Consider the following 24767-nt stretch of genomic DNA (forward strand, 5'->3'; position numbering starts at 1 on the left):
GTTTTTTTGTAACAACACAATTAATTTATATTGACAACTACGAAAGTTTTATGTTGCAGGGAAGTCAAGCTTCTTTCACATGGTCACCCCTGGCTTCTGCTTCTCTTTGTTTAAAGAAAACTGCATTCTCTACTGGGATGTGACATTAATAATTAAACTATCTATTAAAACTCCATTGCTAGAACATGAGTCACATCCACACTCATAAAATATTTGTGACACAGACACTGTGAGTAAAAGAAATGAAGTTCCCAAAAGCAAAATGCTCATATAATTTGTTAAGATGCAAACCGCTGAATTCCTTTTAGAAACCTGTAAGCAGATTAATATAACTCATTAAAAAGGGTGCTGCCTAATGACTGTCGTTAATTAAGACTGCTCACTATGAAAGGTTCTAGTCAAATAATTGATTAAAGTTTGATTAGGAAATACAACTGTGGGGAACAGTACTGACATCCTGTACACATAATTTTGGTTATAAATTATAATTCGTTATATAAGCAGAGTAAACAGGGATATTTGCTTGTCTTTTAAGATCACTGGGGCATTTTCCTTCTTTTTCATTATTACAGCTAAAAGTTTGATTCAAAGCCTAACGAAGCCAACTGGAAGGGTCACATGAATCTCAGTGAACATCAAGGTTGAGGCAGATGGGTCCCCTTGTCTTACCAAGCTGACAGCGAGAGGAAGCCTCTAAACTGGCTGCAGCAATACAAACAGCAGTCTTTCTGTCCATCCATCATTCTTGCCTCTCTGTAATGCAAAGCTGTTTGTTGGAATTTTCTTGTTGGTCTTTTTGGTGACAGGATCTAGTCAGCCATCTGACAAAACGAGAGCTGTCCAGATTCAGTTTCAATACAGCATCCTGACCCTTGGCCGATGGTCAATTGTGGGGTTTTTTTTGTTTGTTTGTGTGGTGGTGTTTTTTTTTTTTTATCCATGCCTGGGAGCAGAGACAACAACAACTTCTTCTCCCTGACCTACAGCAAATGCTTGCCAATAAGCAGCTGCTGATGTTGGCTGACAAATGGGCTGGCTCCAAGGTGCAAGGCCACTACATCCCTTCCTCAAATACACTGCTTGCTGCAAAGACTGTAACCCTGGTTCATCTCTTTGTTTCTGCTTGGGCAGCCTACTCCAGGGTAATTAAAACTCCAGTCTGAGATCTTGCTTAGGAACTAGCAATAAATGAAGGAACAAGGCACACACGTGATAATGTTTGCAGGAAGGCATGAAATCAGGGCAGAAAACATATGAATATCTATCGATATACCCAATTATCTCTACAGGACAGCAGAGTGCAATTAAGAGCTCCTAGACAATGCAGACTGCACCTGCATGGATTAAAGAGAGAGAAAAACCAGCCTGGACTGTCTTGACCTGATCCAGTCACACACTGTTCTCACAAGCACTCCTGTGTGAAAAGGGGCATTTTGCTTTCATTGCTTTTATCTAGATGAACCTCAGCAGGATTTCAGCTCTGACATCTGGCTTCATGTCTCAGCTGTGCTTATTAGCTTGAGTGCAGCATCACACTGAACCCAACCTCAGCCAGCTCACATCTGCACACGTCCACTACCCCAACACAAAACAGAGTAAAAGCTACCATTGATTTTATATCTTCCTTCAAATCATGATAAACAATTCACAAAGGAGCTCACTGACGCTATGCTGCTGCTGTTACTGCTGTAACAGAATTGTCATACATGAGATTAACCAGGAATCAGGTTAGACAAAAAGGTCCCCAAGCTCCTTCTCTTACTGGCACCTCTGTAACTCTCACAGAGTATCTTGCACCCACCTGTTCACATAGTTTCTACCCATGATGCCCACACCAAATTCCATCATATCCCAACCACTCTGCACTCAGTTTGCTTCCAGACTTCCCAGCTTGCAGGTAAGAAAACCATCATTAATTTTAATTCAGCTACACAAACCCAAACATACAGCAGACTCCATAGTTGTACGAGACTAATATTCTTCCTGCAAAATGAGAAGCTATAGAGGCACACCTCTATATTATTCTCTACTATCATCAGCAGGAGAGAGCCTGTGAAGAATTAGCTTTTGGGCACTGCAAGCAGAAAGATGTGCAGGAAAATCAGTACAGACAGGGTGAAACTGATGCAGAGTAACAATCGGAGGCCACGAAAGCCTCCCAGGTAGTTTCCAGAGGTGACACTCCAGGATGCTACCTTGCTTCACTAACCTAACTAGCTCCTGGGCATTTACTAATATTCCATAAACCTGAGCCCAAACTGCTGCAAAAGACTTATCAACAAACATTAATATGCTGCACCCATCAGATAATGTCCTTCCTAAACTGCTGTCATCCAATATGGTCACATACCAAGATCACGATCTGAGGTTTGCAAATGGCTTCAGGTCTCTCTGAAAGTTGTGCCAGGGGAGGCTTAGATTGGATATCAGTAAAAAAATCTTCATGGAAAGGGCTGTCAGGCATTGGAACAGGCTGCCCAGGGAAGTGGTGGAGTCACCATCCTGGGACGTGTTTCAAAGGCATTGGACGAGGTTCTTAGGGACAAGGTTTAGTGCTAGAGTTAGGTTAGGTTACGGTTGGACTCGATGATCTTAAGGGTCTCTTCCAACCAAAATTATTCTGTTATTCTATTCTATGATTCTGTTCTATGAAACTTCTCCGTTACCACTGGCCTCTTCCATTTGCAGAACCCCACTAAAATAAATTATTCCTAATGCACATGCAGCCACCTGGTACACTGGTCAATGGCTTTGGAAAGGTGACCAGATACTCCACCGGAGAGAATACCATAAAACTTACCCAGAATAAAATACACAAAATATAAACTCCATGCTACTGTATCATTACTTATGGAACTAGTAGAGTAACTCCTGCAAGTGCATGCCTTCTTCTGATACAGTACCTACCACCAAATCTCAGAGACAAGAGAGACAAAACATTCATCTGAAGCTCATTGTGTTGTAGTCCTGCACATCAAACGCTATCTTTCTTCCAGACTGCTCTGTTCTGCTGTTCTTCGATACTGACATTTAGATGTTATGTCCTATGATTACAATTAAGTTTTGGAGAAGTCATTTATATGTTACCTTGCACTGGAATAATAGGGATTTCCTTCCTCCTCAAACCTCCTAATGATTGGCTCCTTCAAAGCAGCTTCATCTGCCTCTGATAACTAAAAAAAAGGCAAATAAACAAACAGAGAATAGATAATGGTTAACATTTTCTTCCACAATGACAGCAGTGCTTTATATGCAGCATCAAACTAGAAGAAACTGTCTAAATGACCTCCCCAAAGTTTTCCCCCCTTTCTACACACAATTCTCAATTCAGTGTATTTGACAATGAAATATCACTTTTCAAAATGGGCAGGTGGGAAAAGGAGAGTAAAAATGTGCTTAACTGAGTATAAGAATAATTGAGGATTAGCATCTGAAAAACTACTGAAGCTACTGTACTGAATAAACCCCATTCTGACTTGCTTTTGCGCAAGATTTTTTAATAAAACAAGTCTGTGCTATTCTAACACTGGGTTTCTCTATGATCCAGAGAGGTCACCACCATAATTCAGAAAATTTTCAACTTTCTAACACATCTTACTGACATTAACTACAATTATTTTTCTCAAACTTCTTTCTGGGTATCATTCTGTCCATCTTAGCAATCTGGGAAATTAAGACAGAGAGAGATGAGGGTGAATATACTCTATCCACAGACAGCTCAAGTAAAGTGTAGAAAAAAGAACTGTTGAGATAACATGTGCATGCAACTCCATTATTCTGAATAACTACTCATAATAAACACAAACAATTTGAAGACATCACAATAAAACCACTTCTTATGGGACCAGGGCCATCAGTATAACTCTAAACTGCATAACTTAAAAAACACAGCAGAGTGTATAGAGAAACTAGAGAAGATTATTAAACAAAGTACCACTAATTTTCAATTAAAATATTTAAATGAGCCAAAACCTTCTCCAAGCCTCTATAGACTTTTGCTGTTTTAAGTTTCATAATTCTCAGTCACTGGATAATTTGAAGATCAGCTTTCTATAAAACTGCCTACTTCAAAAATAATCGGAAAGACTTTTTAGTTTTGCATATTTCTCCTCAAACTCCCAAACCAGTGAGCACCCCTGGCTGCTCGTCCTGGGCAGAACTAATGACCTGGTGCACAAAACACAAAAAGATGATGATATGAGAAATACTCGTCTCTTTAAGAAAAGGTAAGAAATGTCATGAATGATCTTCACATTTATAAGATGCAAACAATAACATTTCACAACTGCTTCATGTTTGTCAATGCACCAGGTGGCATGTGGAGAACCACAGTTCATCGGTGTCTCTCCCTTTGTAACATCCTTTCTTAGCTCATAAAGTGTGCAACTCCAGGGAAAAAGTAAATGATAATGACTTTACTGCAAATGAAAGAAGACAGATATACCTGTTTTCCTTCCCTTGCCTTTTGGTCCTTAGCTATTGTAGCTAGAACAGTTGCAGCTTGTTCCCCTCCCATCACGGATATGCGAGCATTTGGCCACACATAAAGAAATCTTGGACTGAAGAAATATATATTAAATATTAAGACATTGCCTTATTTCCTAGTAAAGAACTAATTCTTACTCAGCTAAGAATTCATTTTTATGCATGACAATCTTACAATGTATTGGTTTTTAAAGAACGCAAATTAACATATTGAAATGCTTGCAGCATTGTATTTGAAAATGTGAAAATTCTGCTAATTTCCTGTATTCAAGCACCTTCAAAAATATTTCTCTCTTTCTTGAGTCTCTTCACTCCACACTCCCTCAGCCCCACCCAGGAACTTTTCTCTTTAAGAACATCACCAACAACTTCAGTTGTATAAGGGACCTTGAAAATGAGAAAAACATTTATGTGAGTCATAGCCAAAGGGTCAAAAAATATATCCTTAAGGGTTCTGAAAACATTACTCATTAAAACAAGCTCAAAGTGAATAAGGATTTTTTACACAAGCCAGTACTCTTCATATGAATGCGAATAAAGGACCAGCCCATACTGCCTAATGATGGGTTAGGACTGTACAATTTCTCCTCTGAGAGCAAAAATGGGAGAAAAGCACGTCAGCACATTTACATGTTAGAAGATCTCCTCCGTCACCTAATTCAAGTTTAATCACGAGCCTATCAACCCCTACAGGTTTGTCAGGTTATTTACTTATGACCATATTAATTTTGTTTTCCAAACAGCACAACTTCTGCAAGAGTTTAGTTTTTCAGAGTGGTACTTCAAGTTTATGCTCTCTTAACTTAGTCTTATCTCCTGTGATAATTTGAAGTAACACTTACCTATATGCTCTTCCACACATCCCATAGTTTCCAGCTCCATAAGAACCACCAATAATCACTGTTATTTTAGGTACGCTGGCACAAGCTACAGCAGTTACCATCTTAGCGCCATCTTTTGCTATCCCTTCAGCTTCGTATTCTCTACCAACCATGAAACCTAAAGAATTACAACAAAAAAAAGCTGACTAACTTTGTATTATTATACTGTGATATATGTCATATTATGTGCCTATAGCACATGCAGAAGAAAATGGAAGAACAAATCACAAGGCAAGGCCTTCACCAGCTGCTGACAGGTTGATTTCAGAACAGTCTGGAGAAGTGGGCAAAACAAAGCACACAAGATGATGTCTAAAAGTTACAGCCTCGACAGTTAACAGCAAAGCCTACAACATAATGAAACTTCAAAATATTGAGCTTATTTACCTGTAATATTCTGCAAAAACACAATGGGAATATTTCTCTGGCAACACAACTGGATAAAATGTGTACCCTGTGGAGATGAAAGGAAAAAAAAAAAGTAAGCCATTAAAAGTTACATCAGTGAAGCTACCACCACCCGCACTCTGGAGTCTGTGACAGGTCTCCTTCCACTCAAGTCCATGGGAGTATTTGCACCCTGACGTGTGGTGCTACTGCTTCATCCAAAGTCAACTGCAAAACACACACTCATTCTAGCAGAAAAAAATGCCACAGATGTGTGAGTCCAAGGGTAAAGCAGAAATTTTTAAAAGCCTTACTGCTGATACCGAAAAGCTCAACTGTTTTGACTCAGCCAACATGTAGCTGAACCACAGACAGCTTCACAGTGCGGCATCTGATATCGAGTTTTGCAAGACTGTGTCACAGAAATTAAGACGGCCTAATCAGAAAAACAAAAATCTCCCCATCTCCTGTACAAAATACAATTATCCTCTGAAACTGGGAAAGGCCCACATATATTATTTGCTCACGGCCCTGTCGAGGCTGTAACACCCTTTCCTTTTCCCAGGGCAGATGCCCTCTCCCCATATTCTAGAAAAAGACAATTTTAATGGCAAAGATCCAAACTGTAGATTCCAAGCTTCTATTTCAACTAGAAATAATCTAAATCTAAAAACCTCCTCAGGTTATTTACACACTGCTGGTATTAAAAAAAAAAGGTATGTAGCTGAGCAACTGAAAAAATTCTCCAACCTCTTTGCAATACAAACCCAGCAATATTTACAACAAGGAAAAAGAGAAAAATCATAAAGCAATCTTCAGCCAGCTTTTTCAGAGAAGCACTCAAAAAGCTTACTGATGATCATGCGAAAAAGATGTTTCACAATTTGTTACAAAAATGCAAAAGAAAACGAAGGAATACTGTCAGATTATGATGCTTACAGAAGCAACACCATGGACAAAGGTCTCTCCAGCAGTAAAACAAGTGAAACTTGATGATCTCCTTTTACAACACTGATCTGACAGTGGAAGTAATCAGATTAATATTCCTTACATTTTTTTTTATTTGTAGGAAAAAACTTGCAGCACTAAAATACCAAAAGTAGTAGAAATATGGAAGGAGTTAATTTCAACTTGGAAATAACTGTGCTAAAACAAATGCTAGCCTAAAACAATATCACTTACTGCAGTGCTCCAAGTTGAAAGTATTCCTTCGGTACGTGAAACTCTATTTTGTGTATTATTTTATTACAGCTATAAATCAAGTAAAATTACTTCCTTTCTCCAAGTCTCCCATCAAGGCTTCCTTTTTCCTATAGATTTTCAATACCGATTTCCTCATAATTAGTTTGAGGAGCCTGCTAGAACAAAACTATCATACATAACTGCTATTACAAAATTTCTACTGACAGTAGTTTCTTTAAAAAAATAAGGGACCAAACGAAACAACACAGAACAAGGTAAGTAACCACTCTGCCATACCCATAAACTCTTCATCACCAGCAATCCCCCAAGCTTGATCTGTAAAGCACTATTAACTTCTAATCCAACCACAAGATTCCATCAAAGATGCCCTTTAATTCACAAAACATATTTAAGTTCACAGAAATTATGATGCTGCACATGTTTTCACTCCCTAAACTAAGGCAGGAGCTGCCATGGCAGACTATGAAAATTAAATCTCTGGGAAACCAATGAAATAAGTACTGGAATAAAGGTTTGAAATTATCCAGTTATTACAAAAATAACGATGTGATTTATTGTAGTACTTAACAGTTGAGAGGTTAGGAATTATGACTAATAGAGTATTTCATGCAAACAGCATGGACTTTTCTTGTAATAGCTGTAAGTTTCAGCATATACTATTTCAACTGTGTTGTAGTCACTCAAGTTTAAATGCTGTTTGTCTAACTGTATCTTCCTATTGACCTATCTACTTCATATCAGAAAAATGTACAGAACAGTTTCTAAAATACGGTCAATTATTTTTACAGCTTAATAAGCTATTTCGTATTTACATGAAAAATGTAAAGCCAGTCCTCTTTCACTATTTGGAAAAGCTTCTCATTTCAAGACCAAGTTGTTCCCCTGAAGTTTTATTCTCAATAGCAAAGAAGCTAATAAACTATTTACCTTTTTTGCTGACTCTGAGAAAAGAACTCCATTGTTTCCAATAATTCCTACTGGATAACCAAATATTCTTGCAAATCCTGAAGGAGAAAGATAAATTTGTAAATTTTCACGTATGTTTATTTTATAGCATATAAAGGTATCACTTTCTCTTTCTAACAGATACTGCTATGCTTTTGAAGAGAAATGTTACTAAAATATCAGTGGGTGAGCCAAACAGATGGAATCCAACTATAAAAAACAGTGGGAATATACATATATACAGAATTGTATTTTCAAATACCTGTAATTAAAGTATCCCCATACAAGGCTTTGAATTCATCAAATTTACTTCCATCTACAATTCTAGCAATGACCTTCAAAAAAAACCAGAAAAAACAAAATGAAAATCCTAATATTTCATTGCTTTAATTTTTTTTCAGAAAGAAAGACTGTGCTAACCGGCTAACATATAGCTTAAAAATAAATGCTTTCCATTTAGTGAAAATCAAGCATCCCACCATATTAACAGGCTGCATGGCAGGTAAAGCCCATTTACTTTTTAAAGTGTGATAAATCTACATGTTTATAAAAAAAAGAATTTCAAGATTAAGAATATTCTAGTCAAACAGTTTAAATTATATGGGAACAAAGTTTCCCTGATCCATGAAATTTCAAAGAAAAACTTCTACCTCTGGTTATATTAAACATTAATTAATAGACTCATATTATAAAGAGAAAAACACATACAGCCATGAGTCACTTTCTTAGAGGTAAGTTTATTTTCAGCTTTGCTAAAGTTTGTGATATACAATGATAACAAAGATGCGATCTGAGGTTTCTCTGATAGGCAAAGGAGTCATTTTATAAGAAGATAGACCCATAGCTAGCAAGACATTTGCCAGAAGGTATTTACTGCAACTTTAAAAGAAGATAAATCCAACCTATTACAACTTTCAAGACAGTAGGGTGATACTTGATAAAAGTGTTCATCTTTTTTGTCCTTAATGCAAAACAAATCCTACTAATTTTTGACAAAGTAGTTTAAGAGAGACACACAGTAAGACTCTTCCTAAAATAAATACTTGGTTGGTAGTGAAAAGGGCTCTGAATATGGGATATATGCAAAATATGACAAAGGATGAAGGTACAGAGGCAAACAATTGCACTAGACCTGCAGTAGAGTACAACAGTCTCCATATGTGTCTGGGAGAGCACTGAATTGTTTGGGGTGCTTATACTCCACAAATCTTTAAGTATTTGATATTTGCTTTCACAGGATTAACAGAAAATTGTCCTATCGCTCGGCAAGTCTATCTCCCGGCAGCTTTTTCAGAATGCTGTAAAACTCTCATCCTTGCTCATGCTTCTTAAAAGTATAACCAAAAAGCATTATATTTTCAACATGTCACTGCCATTGCAGTGGATCCACTGGACAAAAATATAAAATAATGAAGTACAAGATTTTATGAAAATTAAATATTTGCTGTATACCCCAAATCAGATTTCTGTAGACAAACGATGACGACATAAAGAGTGATTTCCTGAAAGGAAATTGCATGGGCGTGCAGATCTTGCATTTAGATTCATACCTCTTTGACATCAAAGTTTCTTTTGAGCTGGTCACCAACTATTCCATATATTTCATCAGCAGGAAATAAAGGCTCTTCTGATGGTTCTGTAGTCACCTGTAGCAATTTAACAAAATAATTTACACAACAAAGGAATTATTAGTCCACATTTTGAGTCAGAAAACTGAATAACAATTAATTTGCCTACTACCTTAAGCACAGTCTTCTCTTCACCAACCACATCAAAATGCCTACACTGGGTTGTCCTCATTTTGCATAAATATCAAGTTTCTTAAACTGAAGGTTGATAACACTTGCTCACTTACTGTTACCTTTGTTTCTACTTCTGCATTTACTTCCATACACGCTCCACTTCTTCCATGTTATCAAAAATTAAGCATGTTCTCCCCCCATTTGCTTACTTTCCCCATGCCCTCTTAGGCAGGTAGTACTCTGAGAAGACAATGAAGATTTTTGCCGTGTAACTGAATGCAACATCTTGCCTTCCTGCAGTTGCTGAGCTTTAATCTTCAATTCACCCTCCCATGTCTCCTGCCAAAAAAAGCTAAAGCAATTCCTCCCCCATATGCTATTCATCCTGTTTCCTACAAGGAATTTTTAAATCAATGCAACACAATGACGTGACTTTGGTCTATCTTCTCAGTTTTATACCTTTCTTTACTAAGCATAGAAAATGTGTATTCAATTAGTAGCTGTCTAATTTTAAGTCCATGGGAATGATCACATGGGCTTAAAATTAAAATTAACCTCGTCTTACAAGGTGTTTATCTTAAAGCGCAATTCTGTGATTCTGAAGCATTGTTGTAGTTGCTACACTCTTGCATGTAATCCCTGTAATTTTATAAGGAATAATGCAGTATGAATGCAATTGCAGAACCAAAACTTTAGAGAAATCTTTAAGGACAAAATCCATAACTTCCATTTTCAAAGTGCCTAAAGCCAGAGACAAATCAGGTGAAGAAAAGCATTCCTAATTCAAACAATGCAGTTTTTTCAGGTTATATACACTTACATCTACTTTCTTTTGGAGATTTAAACGTCTTACAGCTTTCCTTGCTAGATGAAGTGCATGATCGTCATCCAAAGCATAATGATCTGTTACACCAGATTTTCTGTATATAAATAACAATAGCAATAATAAGACTAAAAAAAAATCTGACAACAAAAATTTAAGTTTTAAAAACTTTTGACTTTAAAAGTTTTATATTTATCTTTAAAATATCAATGCTACAATACAGCTCTCCATGTTTTGTTATGAAATTACTTTTAAAATAAAACCCACGCCTGAACTTTTCTTTGAAACAGTATGTTCAGGTTTTCAGACATGACGTAAAATAGCAACTCTAGGAAGTCAAAAATCTAAATGACAATATAAAAGATGCCAAACATTGTTCAAATGGAAACTAAAATTCATTTGAAATTATAAATAAGCCACATGTTTAGAAAAAAAATTATAAACTGCCCTTAAAAATAATTCTTCATTCACATTAATTGAAGTAAAAATTAAGCATTTATTTTACAGTAATACTAATTTTGTTTACTATTCTTTTCATTTTAAAACTAGAGAGTGCATAGAATTCTTTGTTTTCATAACAAGTATTGTCTTAAAAAAAACCAGCTACTTTGATCTTGTTTGCAGTAAGTTCTGATTGACATTAAGAAAGATACAAATCTACAAAATGTTATCTTTCTCCATGTGTATTTTTCTATTAACACTCAGTATTAAACAGTACAGAAAACCCCTCCATATTACATGTGATGCTGCAGTACATTAGCTACGTATTTCAAAGTAGTAAACAAAGGAAACAAGATCTTAACTAGAGTAATATAAGGTAACTATGTTACTCTCACAATAAAATGATTCATCAGCACCAGATAAGGACACAAAAAACCTTAATTTTCAAAATCTAAACATAGTTTTAAAAAAGGTCTAAATATAAGATAAATTTTTAAGATAAAATAAAATACACCCTACTGAAGTCTAAAGGATGGAAGAAATTAACTCTGGAAAAATATTTCTTTAAACCTGCAGTGAAGATCTGCCCCTCCAAGGTCCTCTGCTGATACCTCTTCACCTGTTGCAGCTTTAACCTACCACAAGAAAATTAAAACGAGCTTTAGAGCTTGTCTTGCAGTAATATTTACACAGGCTTAGTTATAGCAATAAAGCAGATATTTGAAAAATGCTTCTTCATTAATAATATATCCTTAGTTACTCTCCCTCAGGGTATTTAAATTGTGACAACACAGAATCTTGTCAAAATTACTTAATTTCTCTGACTTCGTATCTTTACACACAGTTTTTATAAGAAAGAGTCTTCTCTTACTTTTATATTTATTGCTGTGTCCATTATTAGTGTGAGTATACTTACATACCCTTTAGGTTTATGAATATGCATTTTAGCAAAAATTTTTAGCAGCCAACAAGCAATTTCAAACGTGATACTTTCCTTCACTGTTTCAAACAAACCTCAGTTGAAACTTAGCGTGCTTTGACTTTGCTTTCTCTACACAAACTCTTCTAACCCTAACCCTAGATGTTACCACTGCTGTGACACTTTTCCTCTTGCTATTGAGATCCATCTGTTCACAAAGTCGTTACTCCTCACCTTTTTGAAATGAAGGCCAAACAAACTTGCACTTTAGACTTTGGACTGTACCTGAAACTCATTTTTTTTTAGTGTACGCATCCCAAGACTAATTATAACAAACATCAGCCATTCTCTTTCACTTCCTTGGGATGTTTTGTTTTAGGCTGGTGAGTGATAAAATCCAATCCAATTTTTTTCATATATGAAAGACATTTTGGGGAACAGAGCATACGCAACAATGGCTACAATATCTGCTACAACACAGAATGGAACTTTCTATGGGAGTCTGAAGTAATTTTGATGCTTACAGAAAGGCAAGCAAAATGTTTTCAGTGAGAATATGAAAAGCTCTACCGAACAGAAAAACTGACAAGTAGTGATATTAAAGTTTGAAGTATACGCACAAAGATACGGATCATTACATCTGCGGGTTGCTAAGGAACAAACTAAATCGGAGGATAGCTGTGAAATCATCCTCTGGAAGTGGTGAGAAGTTTTGATCCTTTCTAACCTCACAACATTCTTGCAGTCTCTGACTTGCCCAGCCAAGTCTTCCTTTGAGCCCTGATGAAGGCCATCCTTTGTCAGCTGCCTATCCTGGCAAAAGTCTCATGTGCTACATCTCAGTTATACACATGTATGACTTAAATTCCTTTGCAATGTTAAACAATTACTGTTGTCTTAGAACAAGAGAGTCTGGTTCCCTTTTCTTCAGCTTTCTAGCCAGCTTCCTGGGAGTACTGGGTGTTTGCTGCCTTATTCTGTACGTGCTTAATGCTGGAGCTTGGAAGAAACTGGCTTTGAGTAAGCCCTCCAGGATATATTACTCAGTGCACCTAAGGGGTTTCCCAGCGTCTGATGAACCTTCCCAGCTCTAACACAGCTCCAAGCAGAATCACTCAAGGTACACAGCACTTTCCAGCACTCTTGCCAATGGAAATGCCATGTCAGAAGAGCTGGGTTTGCTCAGGTCTTTCAGATTTACTAGCTGAGCTTCTGCAATAAGTTAGTCTGAACCTGAGCAAGACCCAGAGGTAGTACCTCCACTTTATATGCCACAGGCTCTGAGCTAATGAACTGTGCTGGACCTTGAAAGAGTTTGTACTTAGACAGTTCAGGTGTTCCTGCAAGCAGGGCAGTTATTTGTAACACAATGACCAAGCTAGTAACAGTCTGATATAAAAGTTTATTTCAACATACTAATTTCCTTACCTCGATAAAAAGATTAATGAATCACCCAGTGTTAATGACTCAACTGATACTATTCTCCAACTAATATCTTCATTCATATTTATGTCACTTTTCACCAAGAAACTCCTAATATCTAAATTATAGTGACAAATTTACAGAGAATGGCTTAATTTTGAGAGAGGATTTGTCTTTGTTTACCTATAAACAACAAGCTGAAAAGACTAATACAAGATAAAAAGAAACAGAGACCTAGGAAAAACTATTACTGCCAAAGAAATTCCCAGAGACAAAGAACTTGTAGAATTTTAAATTCTAATGAGCAATAAATAAATCAGCATTAAATGACATAGTTGCTATTAATTATTTCATCTGCTTTTGCTGATTACTTTTTTCTTCTTGTCAACTTGGAAAACCTCCACTGAAATAATAAAATACTTCAAGCGAAACAAGTTATCTTATTATGGCAGAAAACAAAGTATCCTTGTACTTATAGGTGTGTGTCACCCACTGCAGCTTTCAACATGCCAGTTACATTATGAATTTAAGATGTTCTGGAACAGTAATTAGCATTCACCAGCCACAAGAAAGTATGTCTGCATAAACGATGGGACTTGTTTTTTTTTTTCCCAAGCTGCACAAGAATTTAAAATCCATCTATAGATGGACCTTTGGAAGAAAAAATAAGGATATAAAATGCTACATTCACTTTTAGCATCAAGACGACACAGTGGGGGGAAAAATCCCAACACTGTAAAGGAAAAGAACAAAATGCAAAAACAAACTGTGGAAATGAGAGCAGTGCCATACAAGTAAACACTAAATGACAACACAGGATAAGTTTTTCATGCTTTTAAGGAAATTAACACAATCACACCTTAGTAACTGGTCAACAAAAAAATCTGCCAGTGGTTGTCTTCCCATAGCTTATGGGACCTGCTACATTTTCCTACTTTCAGCAGACATCTCCTCCTGTGTTACTACAGGAACAGTGTGGAGCAGCATCTTCATCAACAATGTTGTTACAGGGTGATTTCTCCATTTAGGCCTGGTCAAGTTGGAAAGACTTTAGAGAAACACTTGATTTGTACTTGTCTTTGTCACACGAGGCACGCCTAAAAGTTCCCCAAAGACTATAAGCAAAGCAGAGCCAACATATTGCCTCAGACCAGTTTGTTCAATGAGACAAATATTTGACTACTTCAGAAAAGTAAGTTTATCCAGTCAGATTTCACTTGAGACCACAACAGGTTGTGCTGGTGCTGCCTTATCTGTTAGCTCTAACGCTAACGTAATGTCTACTACTGGAAATTCCTTTTTTCTCATAAAGCTTGTGTGAAGTAAAATAACATATGTCAGCAAAGATTATTATTTGTATTGGTATAAAACTGAGCCTACGCTAGGACATAAACTGGTATAGATATTTTTCTTTTTAAAAAATAAAGCCCTCTCCAGTACTCCCTTTCCTGTTGGAGCCAAGAAACTTTAATTTTGAAGCTGTCAGACACTGCAATATTTTGCACAGTCACAAATTCCACTGGGTTCTACAATAAAGCAAGTTTTAATTCACAGGAGTTCTTCACATCAGTTTCCCTAGAAACAACTTCCTTGCTAAGAAAGTAATACAATGATGATGAACTCCATCAGAAGTGCATCTCCTTTGTCTGTAAACTGACATTACAATACAGCAGATCAGTCCTGCTTCTGAAGTTCTCTGATCTTGACTCTGAGATATAAGATACATGCTCGTCTCTTTTTTTTTTTTAATTTCATATTAAACCTTGAGACTACATAATTGAATACAGAAAGCATTTTTGTCATTTAAAATGTGCACAGCAATCTGAAAGCTGTAATAAAAACACCTTAAGAAAGCCCAGTTTACACATACACCTCTAACAGACACAAAAGATTTAATTTAGGATATAAAAATTCAGATATGCTTAAAAACTGCAAACTAATCTACTGAATATCTGGAAATATTTCACCAAGAAACATCTCAATAGTTTAAGCTGTAGAACTGTCAGCAGCACAATTTCTTGGAGAGGCGATGTTACTAGAAATTTCTGTAGCCTTACCAGTGGTGGACCTCCCAAGAATATTGTTCCCTGTTTGCCAACAATAATACTTTCATCAGCCATTGCAGGCACGTATGCTCCTCCTGCTGTACAGGATCCCATTACTACTGCTATCTATTGGAAAAACAAAAAACACAAGTTAATTAACTGTCCATCCCTTAAAAAGAGCAAATGCACATGCTACTATTATATATTGTACTGATTTTAATACAGGTTCGGGAGAGCCCTGCAAAATTATTTTGCCTAACAGAGTGAACATTTTATTTATGTTTTAGCTTTTTTTCAAAAGAATAGGGCATCTCTCTAGTCTTCAACAGTCTCTTAACTATGATCGCCAGGCCACGCTGCAGGAAAACTTATATATTAAGTACCATGTGCTACATATGTCAAATGCTTGAAGAGGTGCATGTTCTATCATGAAATCTGCTTTTACTGATGAATGGTAAAAGGTTGAAACCTAGAGGCTTTTCCTGGTATTTATGCTTAAGTCAGAGATTCAGTTGTTGCTTACTGACATAATTTCACCAATGTTAACATCCTCTGAAGAAAATTCCTCACATCTACCAGTGTGTAACTTCAGTTCTTCAACTGATCAACTAATTAATGCTGCTGTTTCAAGGCATGTTGATTATTTCATTATAGACTTTAGCATGAATAATCTCTCCGTTATCCTTTTGCCTAATTTTGAGATTAACATCTACCCAATGAACATTTTCTACCAGTAATACTTTGATGACACTTTTACAAAACTGACTTGATCCCAGATATGATGAATACTGTAGCAGTATGTGATTATGAAAGTGAAGTTTCTCATTTAACTTCTCCTTCAGGGGAGCTCCTCCAAAGACTCGTTCAAAAACCCTTGTAAAGCGGAAGAAATTGAATACTCATATGGAAAAGACAATAAGAAACACTTTCACAACTATATACAAAATTTAAAACAAAAAATAATGTTATCTTGTGTTAGCTTTGTTCGGAAATATTTCTAAAGTGACATGAAGTAGTGTTATGTTTTAAATGATAATTTAATGTTTGCGCTTAAAAGAAAACAGCACAAAGAAATAAAACTTCCAAATGACATTACCTGGATGTAAAGCAGCAGTAAATGAACTACGTCGACCTGCTAGCATTAAATCAAACAGCTTTTTCAGCAAACAGTTTTCAGTATGCTAAAAGTCACAAGATTAATCTGCAGCATTTCTGTTGTGCATTTAACAAACACCTCCTGGTAAATACAAATAAAGTAAGCCTCTAGAAATGGGAGAAACTTGGGGAAAAAGTTCATTTGGTTTTTTTTCCCTGGGATGTGTCTTAATTTTACCATGCTCATGCTGAAAATTATGCCTGCATTTAAACTTTAACTCAGGTGTTACTTTTTCTAATGCATAAATTGCAACATGTACATATTGGAAAAAACAAAACCTATCTGTCAAATAGCACAACCTCAAATTCCGAACTGATCTGCTGCTTCCTGGCTTCGTTCTTTGGACTACTGCATAGGAAATTACTTAAGAGCGCAATAAAAATGAACAGTTCTGAATGCACACACAGTACTTCATGCCCACTGATCAGCTCCCCATTGTATCCATGCAGCATATGAGTGTGAGAGAGCTTAGGAAGCAGCTAATGAGAAGCTAATCACAGCTTTCTGATTCATAGCCATACAGACATCAATGCAATTTAAGGCTGCAGTAGGAGTATAATAAATTAGTCACAGGTAAAAGTGGAGGTGGAAATTAAAAGCACCATAGGAAACTGGAAGAAAAAAAAGGGAAAAAAAAAAAAACCAACAAGCACTTTAGGGGCAAAATTGAGAAGGGCTGGTGAACTGATGAAACAGACCTTCAGGCAGGCCACAGCAAAGAACAGCAGTTAGAAAACAAACAGCATCCAGACTTCAATGTCAGAAGAATTAACCAGAATGGAAAACAGAGGGAGCATAATCTCCTAACACCATTTCCTAACGAAACATTCGCTCAGACAGGGAAGATGATTCTAGCTACCACAGTCTGTTAGCACAGAATCAATAGCAGATTTACAATTGTTAATAGTGCCTTTTTGAAAGGAAACAAAGCATAGAAACACCTCCCAAACAAAAAACATCCACGTTACATCCTGTAGGATGAAGGACTTCAGTAAACATTTTTCCCAGTCTTCCATAAATATTTTAAGTTAAACTTTCACCTGTTTGATACCAAGAAAATTAAACTTTCATTAGTGTCATACCAAACAGAAATGTGTTTTACTGAAAGGGAAATCTTTATTACACTTAAGTTTTTTACTGTATATTAGTACAATGCTACTCTTAATACAACACTACATGGTAATCAAAATAAAAACAAGTTCAGCTTTATAAGGAACTTTACAAATATGTTAAAGTTGTTTCAAGATACTCAGGAAAACCCCAGCATGACTTTAGGGCCTGGCATTTCTAGAAATATCAGTAATTTTAGTCTTGCTAACTGGGCTCACATATTCATCTTTGACATAACATATAAAGCCCAGTGTTCCCATACCAGATAATGATTGGAGTCTCTAGCAAAAAGAAGGTTTACCAAAACTTTCCCCCCAAATAAAATTCAGTAAAACAGCCCTCTGACCATCTCCTTTGACAGCTGGTCCACAAAAATGCTGGGACCAATTTTATCCACACATATAAATATAAGTACAACCTAGAACTATGAGTGACTCTGCAGGATGGCCAGCTTGTAAACTGTTTTTTTCCTTGAATATTTTCCTTCTAACTAATAGTACTTTTCCCCTGGAGACCTATCTAATCACTGCAATTACTCCACTTTTATTGTTGGAAACAAAAGAACTACAGAAATTAAATTATGTCAGACTTTCTAAGGAGATTTAGTGTGGTGTTGGAATCTTATGCCTTGCATTTCCTTGGATGCAACGGATTTCAGGATTCTTTGGTAGAGGAAAAGATGGCTGAAGATCTGAAGTCTGTCTTGCTTCCAAAATGTCCCCAAAAGCTTTCAAGGTAACAAATATAGTTTCCTCAGAAATCAAGCAAAGCCAATGACTGCCATGTTAGGAGGAGTCAGAAGGAATACCATATCCTTGACCAGTGCCTCTGCCTCACACAGAAAGGAAGTATTAGCTTCTATTTCCTCCTTTTGAACTGGGAGATTCAAACAAGCACAGCTTTTCACAAAGAATAAATAAAAATGGTTCCAACCCAACAATGCCTCTCAATGACAGATGTTGTTAAGAGTGAAGAAAATAAAGTCCTGTATACATTAATGATGAGTTCAACAGTCAAGTATGTCAAAACAATATGGTGGTGAAATACTTCCATGACAGTACTCAGATGAAACCGCAAGTCAGCCAAACATTTACTCTGCCTGAGATTACAACATCTCTTTCTAAGCCTAATGTTCTAAAGCAATTCTTCTTCTCAGGTGGAATATCCTGAAAATTTCCTTCATCTTCTTTCTTCTAGTCAATATGAAGTGATAGGCAGTGAACTGACAACTGCACCTACGAGCAGGCTCTTGAAAATAAGGTAATTCAGTAAAAACACTAGCTCTCTGCTCAGCAGTTAGAAAAATCAAAGATGTTAGGAACTATTGGAAAAGGAATAGAAAAGAGAATAACATATACATTATGCTGTTATATATGTATCTGCATCATTCATGGACATATTGAGTAGTGCAGTCTGGCTCCTTCATCTCAACATAATGAGACCTGGGAAAAGATTTACAAAATATAAACTAGGACCATAAAAGGTATGGAACACTTTGCTGGAAGAACAGCTAAGTAGGCTTGAATTCTCTGGCCTGCAAAGGGCAGTAAGAGGCAGATATATGAGAGGGCTACACAACTATATGAAGAGGTTGGGAGATCACTGACTAGACAGCAACTCTATAGGAATGATCTGGTCATAGGCTTTCCTGGAGCGTTCCTTTATTTGGAAAAGGTTCTGTTCAAAGACCATGGACTCCTCCATACTCCCTGGCAGCCCCTCACAAGCACCTGCTAACAATTCCTTTAACAAGCCCAAGACTACTCTCCTGAAGTCCAGGGTCTTCATCCTGACACCTGCCTTCCTCATCTCCATCGGGACTTTCACAGCAGACAAGGCTGCCATCAGCAATCTCATCCTCAGTTTGACATTCTTCATGAGCAACAGATCCAGAAGTGCACCTGCCCTAGCACACCACCTGCGTCAACACACTGACCCCAAAGCACTCCTGTAACACCCATGACACAAAACCACTTCTAAATCCAGGAACTGTGACTAACAGTAATTCTAATTAGAAAAGAACCTCATTGTTAGGATAGTTTTGTCATATAGCACATCAGTGTATAAAACAGATCTATAAATATATGCATATTCCTGTTAGTAGAAAGTATGTCTCATTTACTAGCCATCATCAAAGGGGTCCTCACCTTTACAGTGTTCATGCAGAATAATCAACCATTCCAAGAGATTTCCTAGTGCTTCTTCACACGGCCCTACATACCACGTTGTCAAGTCACTCTTCCTCCCACTCCAAAACAGGAGCAGGTAGGTCATGTAATTAACACTAAGGCCAAGAAAGAAGACAGCTTCTTCAAAACTATAATAACGTTTTGTGGACAGCTATTGTGTTTACAGTGTCTCCAATCCCCAGACTGGGCCATCAGGTCAGCACAACACAGTGTGGCCAAAAACAAAGCATAGGCAGGAGCCTTGAAACCAGATAAAGGCAGCAACCATAAAACCTAATTAGTACATTTCATTCTTAGGTAAAAGCAAATTACCTGTGGAATTCCTTGTGAGGACATGACTGCTTGATTATAGAAAATACGGCCAAAATGATCTCGATCTGGAAATACTTCTGCTTGCCGAGGTAAATTTGCTCCTCCTGAATCAACTAGAGTGAATGAAAATATATTAGCATGTCTTTGAACAGTGTTAATATAGTTAAGTTGTTGGTAAAGTATCTGCATGTTATTTAGAATACATAGCAGTTACCATGACTAATTCCATTAATCTAGGCATATTAGGACATTCCTCTTGAAAAAAAAAAAGAAGAGAAATAGTAACACCTCCCTCCCGAATAACACCCATCCCAATCACTCTAATGGAAAATAAATTCAGATGTGCTCAGAGATGCAACCATATCTCCATGTAGAAACTTCTAAGCTCATCTTACCACAAAACATTTAAAATAAGAACACTTTCAATGTACAAGTTTCACTCAATTATTTTATTGCAATTCTGTTACAAGTTACAGAAAAGTGTGAGACTAACCACAGAGTTCAAGGGGTATAGTGTGTGTACTTTCATACCTGGGTTATACAGACATACTGAAGACCTTAAACTATCTTCAGGAACCTTCATTTATTATGTGTCCTTGCCTTAGGATGTGCCCTTGAGCTTACATGTCTCCAACTGCAGCTACTTCTCCACTCCCAAATAATGAAAATACATCACGTTGTAAGACTCCAAGAAGGATAGAAGACGAGAAGGAAATGCACAGGGAGGCCAAGCATCTCTGAGAACTCTGGAGCCTGCTAATTACTTTTTATCCACAAGAAACAGTACACATGCACATTTCCTGTTGCGCAACTGCAGCCAGTGAAGCCTTATGTGCAGCTTTACAGTGAAGCAGGGTTTGATTCTTTCCCCAACCCTTGCAGAACCGCTCTCCCAAACCAGAATCAACTCCAGCAAACAGACAAACTCCAACCTGGTCAACACACCAGTGTTGTGGAACAGGCCATCCCTGAACACAAAAGAAAATGCCCAAACCAGTGATGGACTCAGTGACAAATGGCACCAGGTCTCCACATAAGTATTAACCCCTACGCAGCTAGCACTGAGGGAAAAGGCGGTGCAAATGGCATGAAAATTACATGGCCAGCAAAGCGCTGACTGACTACAAAGCACTTCCTCTTGATCACACAACTGTAATGAACTGGAAAAAGCCCAGGTAAAGAAACTGCAAAGGTAAAATAACTCACCAGGTTAGAGTGACAGGCAATATATATATGGGGACTATACATCTAAAATAAAATAAAATCTCCAAACTTCTGTTTCGAAGGCATACCTATGTCCCCCAGTTCCATAAGATGTTAAAACAGGAGAATTACACATAATTGCTCACTAAAAATTAGTTCTCTGAAGAGAAAGAAGTTGCTGATAACTCAGACTTAAAAAATCATACTCTAGTTTTGCAAACAGCAAAACTAAGTTTCTTCTCTTTTTTATGAGTAAGTCAAAATTTAGCCCTCCCCTTGCCTCCAAGGCTCTTTCCACTGCCATACAGCAATCCCACAAAGTCCCCACCCACCCTGTTCCTGCATCCACCCCCCCAATACTTTAAAGTTCACATTTCCCCTAATCTTTCTCTCAATATTCTTTGCATACTTGGCCTGCCAGCAGGGCAAGGAGCTACCAACACTTACACTGGCCAGGAGCCACATTTATGTTGACTGTTTAACTAGTATAAGCATCCCGACTGGCAAACCAATTAATGCCTCTCAGCTGCTATGTAAGCTACTAAGCCAGGCAGAACAGACCAGGGCTAAACCACCCTATTTTTTTAAATGGAGACAGTAACAGGGTCTTTCTCCTCTGACGCAAAATCCACAGGAATACATACCCTCTGTCCAACTGGCTAATGGGTTCAGAAGTTATTAGATTGAGGCTAAAAGACATACACTGGCAGAAAGCTCTTGTATTTGTACAAAACCAGGCTAAGAAAATACTACCTGTAACATAATAAAGGCATCTGGCACTCTGATCTTACACTTTAATAAAAGTATACCTAAGTAAAGCTTATATGAAGGTTTGGCTACATACTGATTTAACAGACTAAACTCAAAATGCAAAATAATACACAATGCAACTTCTGCTTCAGTAAAATTCATCTCAAATTGTAAAGATCTGTTGGTCCAAACTATTCTTGACACTTTTGGCACTGAGACTTTTTTTATCTCTTTGGTATGTTATCTCAAACAACTACATGCTCCACCTGCAAAGTAACTTTCTAGTTTTTAACTGTAATTTGAATTAAGAGTGAATGACATTATAGGATGGACTGCTCCAGCATGACAGAAGGGAAAGGAATATGAAAGAATGGATACTGTGGCCCAGTTATATTTGTATCTTATGAATCCAGCCCTACAGGATGGCAGAAGATAGTGCTGAGAAGCTACGGATACCCTCCGGTTAAGACTTGTCACCAATCCGTAGAGGTAAGACAGTATTGATGAAAATACATTTGAATATGTGTGTCCAAAAGAGATACCTGCTTAGACTAATGTAGGGACACATCAGTTTCAAGAACATTTATCTAAAGAAGCAGTGTACTACCTAAGAGATCCTGAACTCTCCTAAACAGAACATTTGCTATTTCTGCAATGGGACTTACCCAAATATAGGCAAGGGAGATGATTCTGCATTGCAATTTCTTGAGCACGTAAATGTTTCTTAACAGTGATAGGATAATAGGTACCACCTTTGACAGTTGCATCATTAGCAACAATCATGCATTCCACCCTAAAAACAAAGCAAGTTTATGAGAGAGAAAACCATTTCTAACGAGTAAGTATGTTTGTTGGATAAGAACTTCAACATGCCAAGGATTCTCAAAGCCCTGATGCTCAACAGGAGCCCTCCTCCCCTGCATTCTCTCAAATGCACGTTGTAACAGCAGTCTCAACACTATGACATCCTGTTCCCCAGTCCATTAACTCCCTAAAAAATACTGAATTTCAACAACAGTCTTGGAGGTACTTTTAGTGAGCAGAAGTAATCCTTAGCCTAGAATACTGCCGTATTTTCTGAGAACTGTGTTACTGATGCACTAATGTCCTTCCTCCATTGGACACCAGAAACTCTATGCGTGTTGTTTTAATATGGGATATGCTAATGAAAAAAAATGTAAAACCACTTCCTTATAACTAAGACTGAACAAATTAAGATACCAACTTTGTTCATTTTCTGGGCATCAGAAATGAAACACTAAAAGTGCTAATAGTTTGATACTGGAAATTGAACAAAATTATACCTTCTTCCTTTTCATATAATCAATAATGCAGACCACTGGAATATCTCACCCAGATACTCGTCCAATGCCTGTGATAATGCCTCCTGCTGGTACCTCTTCATTACCATACAACCGGTAACCTGCAAACTGGGAGAACTCCAAGAATGGAGAGCTGAATAACAAGAAATATAACACAATTTTAAAAAGGAAATGGCCACATTAACCATTGAATCTCACTTAAAAAGGTTTGGTTTTTGTTTTGTTTTGGTTTTTTTAAAGGTATGAGTATTTCGAAGAACACTTCTGTAAAATTTCAACTGTGTTACATATCAGTTTTTATGGAAACTAAAGAGAAAGCAAGCCTGTTGCAGTACTTAACTGCAAAAGAGAACCTGAAGCGTTTTTAAAAAAATAAAGTACCTACCCAGGATCAATAAGCCTATCAATTCTCTCTCTGGGTAACAGCTTTCCTCTTGATGTGTGAAGCTTACGAGCTTTTTCTCCACCTCCTGTGACACAGTAGTAAATTGTCAGATTTACTAAGGACACAAATAGATAAATCATCACTTATATTAAAACTTAAATGAGTTCACAGTTCTTGAAGTATCGACTTTAATAATTTAATAAACAATGGTTTCCATTTCAAACAGATTTAAGGTATTGATAAAAATTATTGCTTTTCTGAATTTTCTTCATTTCCCCCCTCATTTTTTATAGTTAGTCTTGAGGTAAAGATTTTAATAAACATAATTATCTGAAACTTTCCCCGCTGCTTGGCAATGAACAGGAGGGCAAAAACCACAAACACACAGACAAAAACAAAGCATAAGGATCTATAAAAAATACTGTTCTCCAAAACTGGTTCAAAATAGCTGTGCTGAATTCAATTCTGAAAGATCCAATGCAATTTAGATTCATTTCCTTAGACCACTCCACAACTGTAAGCAGAGTTCAGACACACAGCATTTAATATCAAGTTTATCTTTGCTTCATTTCAACCCTTTACTTGAGGTCATTCTAAATCACATATTTTGCTCTCTAGAGCTTTGTGTCACTCAATAATTAAGATTTGTTGACACACCTCAGCCTCTTTATAACAACAGCTTATACAAACATTGTCTCTGTGTAGACAGATCACTGATCCACCTCATCACTCTGAAATTGTCTCCCCTGTCCAAAATAAAGGTGTGATTTTGCTAACATTTTCCCGAGACTTCAAGATTTCTTGTCAGACAAGCATCAGTGAAACAGAGCTTTTAAGCCTACCTTTCAAGCCTTTTCCCTCACCTCCTTCCTTGATCACTATGCACATCATTTCCTATCTGTTAGGCATGACAGAAAGCCCACTATTTATTTCTGATCCAGCCTGTTCATCAGGTCTGTATATCCAGCCAAAGTCAAAACCTTGTAAATGCTTTCTGTTCAAGTTTCTTAAGATACCTCTTATATCCATCCACAGAGCTCATACTCT

General features: G+C 37.0%; 1 protein-coding gene across 1 annotated transcript in view; it reads right to left on the reverse strand.

Annotated features, from left to right (window-relative positions):
• The window catches only part of MCCC2 (methylcrotonyl-CoA carboxylase subunit 2), a 34549-nt gene that overhangs the window by 3173 nt on the left and 6609 nt on the right, over positions 1 to 24767 (reverse strand). Inside the window, exons 3-16 of the mRNA XM_080362070.1 lie at positions 23721 to 23805; positions 23367 to 23468; positions 22679 to 22806; positions 20061 to 20173; positions 15306 to 15419; positions 11478 to 11542; positions 10464 to 10563; positions 9452 to 9547; positions 8164 to 8236; positions 7884 to 7960; positions 5754 to 5820; positions 5328 to 5484; positions 4445 to 4559; positions 3088 to 3173 (exon numbers count right to left, since the gene is read on the reverse strand). Of these exons, the coding sequence (XP_080218196.1) occupies positions 3088 to 3173; positions 4445 to 4559; positions 5328 to 5484; positions 5754 to 5820; positions 7884 to 7960; positions 8164 to 8236; positions 9452 to 9547; positions 10464 to 10563; positions 11478 to 11542; positions 15306 to 15419; positions 20061 to 20173; positions 22679 to 22806; positions 23367 to 23468; positions 23721 to 23805 (1378 nt within the window). The remainder of the gene's footprint in view (positions 1 to 3087; positions 3174 to 4444; positions 4560 to 5327; positions 5485 to 5753; positions 5821 to 7883; positions 7961 to 8163; positions 8237 to 9451; positions 9548 to 10463; positions 10564 to 11477; positions 11543 to 15305; positions 15420 to 20060; positions 20174 to 22678; positions 22807 to 23366; positions 23469 to 23720; positions 23806 to 24767) is intronic.

Source organism: Nesoenas mayeri (genome assembly GCF_963082525.1).
Source record: "Nesoenas mayeri genome assembly, chromosome: Z".
NCBI classification, from domain to species: Eukaryota; Metazoa; Chordata; class Aves; order Columbiformes; family Columbidae; genus Nesoenas; species Nesoenas mayeri.